A 5,131-nucleotide genomic window follows, 5' to 3' on the forward strand; every position below is an offset into this window, starting at 1 on the left:
AAAAAATCCTTTAGCATGTTATTATACAAAATTTAAGTACATACTTATTTACGACACTACAGGAAAATGCCAAGAAACCTTAGAATTACACGTAGAATCCTTCTTAGCTACACGCGCATAATCCAATAAACCTCCCATAAAAATTTACCCGCCCTAACTTACATACAAATATAAAGCGATATATTACAACCTTGCCTACACCGAGGGAAAAAACAGTCTAAAATCAAGAAAAGCGGTCTTAATTTAAGCCCATACGTTGTTAATAGTCTGTTAAGCTTGAAAATTCTTAAACCAAGACCCAAAATCTTATTTCTAGACCGTATCAATTTTAGATTGTTTCGGTCTCTTTTTAAGAACCAAATTCTTTAAAAGAGAATAATCGTTCTTATTAGAAGATTGCGATATTCTTAGTTCAAGAACGCGCGTTCTTGATATGAATCTGCCTTGTTCTTGAATTAATCTGCTTTGTTCTTATTTCATGAACGAGGATTCTTAATTTTAACCTGCTTTGTTCTTAAATTATACTTTCGAAATTCGAATTTTTAATTGCAGCTAGCCCTGTAGGAACATAATGAAAACAATGGTATAGGAAAAAATTTCACTTTCAATTTATTAAAGTATTGTTAAAAAAATTACATTCAATGCTTATAATATGTATAGATACATATACTTCAGTCTTCATAGGTATACTACTTATTTATATATATTTAAGTCTTACAAAGGTTTTTCCGTTATTTACATAGTATAAATGCAATGGAGGACTTATAAACTCGGATATGTTTTTTATTTGTAAAGTGTCATTACTAGAGCCTACTTCGTAAGACTGAAAATGATTATTGAAATTTCTTATAACTATTTGATTACATATTACATATATATTGTCATTTTGAAACAAAATGTACTTTATTTTATAGAGTTCAATATTGTTTGGTATACTAATTGCTAAGTAATTGGAACTTTTATAAAAAGTCCCTTTAAAATAAACTTGCTTTAAAAGTTCACAATTTTCAAACTGAATTCCGTTTTCTTGAATTAATATGGAGTAAAATTCTTTTTGAGCTAAATCAAGTTTAGCATCTGGTTCAAAATAAAAAATGCTATCTAGAGAATTCTGACGATCTAATAAAAATCTTATCTGCAGGGATAAGATCCCCTATCATTAAGGGTAAAAAGTGAACAAAGCAGCGAACCTCACTAGCTGTCATTTTTAAATTAAACGCTTTTAACCTTAACATGGTTAATGGAATAGAAATATTGCCAATTTCAGACTCCCCAAACTGAAATAGGCCTTTTCTACTATTTATTTCTTCAAGGCTTATTATATTATCATTGATTAATCCAAGCAGAATATTACACACATCATATGAACATATACCTTCATATATGTCATGCATTAAGTCAAAACAAAAGTTTTCTGTGACATGAAAATATTCTAATGTGTCAAAAATACACATATTTTTAATTCCGGTTTCGTGAACGTTATTTTTCAATAAATCTTCTTCATAGTTATCAACACTCCTTAAAAAGTGTGTGTATTCCAAAACATCGCATTGCATTTGACTCCTTGTCCTTCTACAAGCACGACAATATTTGTTTGAGTTAAATGCCTGCACATAACCCAATATGCTATTAACAGCTAAGTTATCACCAACTATCAGACCTAAAATAAAATGAATCTTGCGTGTTTTACCTTCTGTTACAATCTCTACACCGTTTTCTAATTGTTTGAGTTCTTCAACTAAGTGATAAAAAGCTGTTTCAGTGCCACTGTTTTTTAAATCTGCACTTGATATTAAAGCTGCATGAAAAATATAATCTACTTTTGACAGTAAATATTGTGGCATGGTAGGAAAGTTAAAATAACAACCGCATATCGAATATGTATGACTTCCTAGTGCATTATTTATTTGAAAATCATCAAAATAAAGGGTGTACGGAATAACTAAATCAGACTGAAGCTGCTGTTTCTTTCTTTTAAAAATACTTCCACTTGCAAAATTGCATAAAATGCTGCTTTCAGAATATTCTTTGGTACATGACAATGTAGCGTCTAGAAGTGTGGGGATTTCAAAAATAGACTTGAAAGTAAATTTTAATGGCATAATATAAAGATCAGTAGATTTCGGTCCCAAAGTGCGATTGCTGTGATAAGTTATTTCGGTAATCGACTTGCTTATTACAATGTGCCTTGGATGCTCATATAATTTTAAATCTTTCAATAATTTAAGCAGTCTGTATTCCGTTTTTATTTCTTGAAAAGGATCTTTACAAAAATTTAGTAAACATATTAAATCATTTTTAATTTCTTCAGCTTCAAATAACCCTTCAATTGCAGTGGATATAGATGAAATTAAAGTAGAAGCCGAATTTTGAATTTCTATTACTCTTTTTCTAGGCATGGCGTTTTGATCATATAAACTCAAGGATAACTCTAATGCATTTTTCTTTAAACTATTTATAGTTTCTAAAGTATTTATATTTTTGGGGGGACTACAGTTTTGTCGAATTAAATTATCGTTTTCTTCTGTGTCTTCTGAAACTTTTTTTTGGAAAGTCGTTGCTGATGGCAACGAAAAAGAGTTGGGACTTCTTTCATCTATACATTTTTCAAATTTATGTTGTTTTTCCAAATGAACACGAAAATATGTAAAATTTGTGAATGTTTGGTGACAGTTTTCTTGTACGCACCGAAGTTTTAGAAACTTGGTAGACATTAAGTGGTCAATCTTGAAATGACAAATTAGGTTTTTAGATTCAGAAAATTCTTTAAGACAACGAAAACAAGAATACATTTTGTGCAATTACTTATTAATTTTCAAATAGTTAACAAGACGAGTAATGTTTGGTGATTTAAAATCATAAATTGTGTTAATTTCGAAAAAATATTGCTGTATAAAAAGCCACGGATGCTGGCATGTTTTGGGATAGTTCAGTGAAAAAATTTGAAAAATTTTAAAGCATAAATCCAAGCTTTCTATGAACGAATTAAGTTTGTACAAAATGCTATCAAAATAAATATAATACCCCTTCAAATCTGTTTCAACCGAGCCCTCGACTATAAGAAACGGCTGCAGAGTTAACCCAGCTGAATAATATTTGTTGATAATATCATTTACTTTTCTTTGGTAGTCATTAACTGAAGTCAGCTGCAATACAAAGTTTTCTTGGGCATCTATTATTGTCATTTTTCTGTTGCGCTTTCCATGCTCGTTTTTATACCGTGCGGAAGATGGCATAACTGCATTAAGTAATATCGCACATATGTAATCCTGGACGTCTAATAATATAAAAATTTTTAAATTTGCATACTAAGAGTTTCTGAATTTAATACTACCTTTGCTAACAGACGACTTTACTTGCTGAAGTAACTGTTTGCAAAATTCATTATGGACATTGGCTTCATAAAACCGCAAAACTTGTTCTTTAAATATTTCCCATTTTGCAAGTAGCAAATGTTCCTTGCCCGGATACATAATATTAAAATCAATTTTCATCTAAAATTTAAAAATTTATTATTAGGTAACGATATTACAAACATTTGAGCAGTGTTACCAAATCAGGAGCTCTCGAATCTAAAAGTTTTGGCCAGCTCTGCAAAAATTCATTAGTCTTCATTGACTTCAAATCCCTTTGCCGAATAGGGTAGGTTTTCTTCCACTTATCACAAATTTCTGTCCAGTCAGCATTACCTCTGCTTAAGGAAGTTTTTAAGCCTAGAGCTATAGATTCGTCAATTTCCACATCTTTCTCATTTGTTTCCTCAGATTCGACTTGTTGCTTAGAAGAAGACTGCACATTTTCAGAAATAGAGCCTCCCAGTATCCTTTTTTTGCTCCTTTGATTTTTGTATTTCACATACAGCTTACCCCCTGGGTTATTTCTTCCCTTTCGCGGTATGAAATAGTAATCCTAAAGGACGTTTGTTTAGCATATAGTAACGTAAACAAAATTTAAATAAACTAAACCAACAAATATACCAACCTCAGCAGTTCTTTCTGTCGGAAAAAGTGAGCAAATTTCATTAAACAAAGGTGCAAAATCATTGGCTTTCAGAGTAATGCCGTTGAGCACAATTTCTTCAACAATAATGTTGATTACTTCATCTCTGAGGACACTTGTTAATGTGTTGTTCTCTTTATAGTACTCCAGGATATTGATGCCTTTAGTTGTACGAGTCAGTAAAGCAGTGATATCCTTGGTTTAAAAAGTTTTTGAAATATAAAAAAAATTTTTGATAATATCGCCCACAAAAAAGTGGTCTAAATGAACAGGTCCGCATTGGGTAGTTGGGTTTGGTGAATGGAATAAGGATATTAATTAGCTGGTCCTTACCTTACTGAATAGTCTTGTGCTCAATGAGGCGTTCGTTGATGATAAGCAAGAAGATTTACTATGAGAATCTGTGCAGGCTTTGAACCAGTCATTTACTTTTGATGGCACCGAAATTGTTTCGTCGTCAACTCCGAACTTAAAAAATCATCATTATTAATTTTTTCATAGGTACATAAATAAACTTAACAACTATTGTTAAATTTACCTTATTTTTTCTCCAGGCGAATAACTTTTCACGAAACTCTATGCGTAGGCCAAGATGTGGAACTGCTTCTTTCAAATCCTCTTTTTGAATGTATTTTAAGCATCTATAAGTGATTTGTGCAGCTAAAATACACTTATTAGAGTATACTTTTCATATATGCAAATAGGGAATATGTACTTACCTTTTAAATTCTCAAAAATACATTCCAGTCTGAATTCTTTCAGCAACGTTTTAAGATTTTCGTCATCTTCGATAGTGGAATTATCTTCTCCAACTGTACTTAATGTACTTTCATTTATTTCTGGCAGAACAGAATTTTCTGGAGCTTCTATTGCCCCTTCAGAGGTAACTGGTTGCTCCGTGGTAAAGAGAACCCAATTATTTACCTCACTAGTAGCGTCATTTGCATAAACACAATAGTTTTCCATCTTTTATCTTGTAGCGTTCTAAAATTAAGAACGTGGTATAAATCACAGAACGGATAGAATATATTTAAGAACGGATGGTCTAAAAATATGATCGTGTGTTCTAATAGCAAGAACTTGGTTCTTAATACTAGAATTGTGTTCTAAAAGCAAGAATTTGGGTCTTAAT

The 5,131-nt window shown here is 31.3% G+C and overlaps 2 protein-coding genes across 2 annotated transcripts; both read right to left on the reverse strand.

Annotated features, from left to right (window-relative positions):
- Nucleotides 1-2,383: 2,383 nt before the first annotated feature.
- On the reverse strand, nt 2,384-4,295 carry LOC118756671. Its single transcript, XM_036491422.1, has 4 exons — nt 3,982-4,295; nt 3,553-3,909; nt 3,335-3,494; nt 2,384-3,277 (listed from the first exon to the last, which is right to left on the reverse strand). Exons 2-4 carry the CDS (start codon nt 3,613-3,615, stop codon nt 2,802-2,804), a joined length of 699 nt encoding a protein of 232 aa, XP_036347315.1. The 5' UTR covers nt 3,616-3,909; nt 3,982-4,295; the 3' UTR covers nt 2,384-2,801.
- On the reverse strand, nt 3,925-5,035 carry LOC118756672. Its single transcript, XM_036491423.1, has 4 exons — nt 4,719-5,035; nt 4,538-4,659; nt 4,333-4,467; nt 3,925-4,194 (listed from the first exon to the last, which is right to left on the reverse strand). Exons 1-4 carry the CDS (start codon nt 4,963-4,965, stop codon nt 3,925-3,927), a joined length of 774 nt encoding a protein of 257 aa, XP_036347316.1. The 5' UTR covers nt 4,966-5,035.
- Between the last annotated feature and the right edge of the window lie 96 nt (nt 5,036-5,131).

The sequence above is a fragment of the Rhagoletis pomonella genome, unplaced genomic scaffold (genome assembly GCF_013731165.1).
Source record: "Rhagoletis pomonella isolate Grant_MI unplaced genomic scaffold, Rhpom_1.0 Rhpom_scaffold_11412, whole genome shotgun sequence".
Taxonomy (NCBI): Eukaryota; Metazoa; Arthropoda; class Insecta; order Diptera; family Tephritidae; genus Rhagoletis; species Rhagoletis pomonella.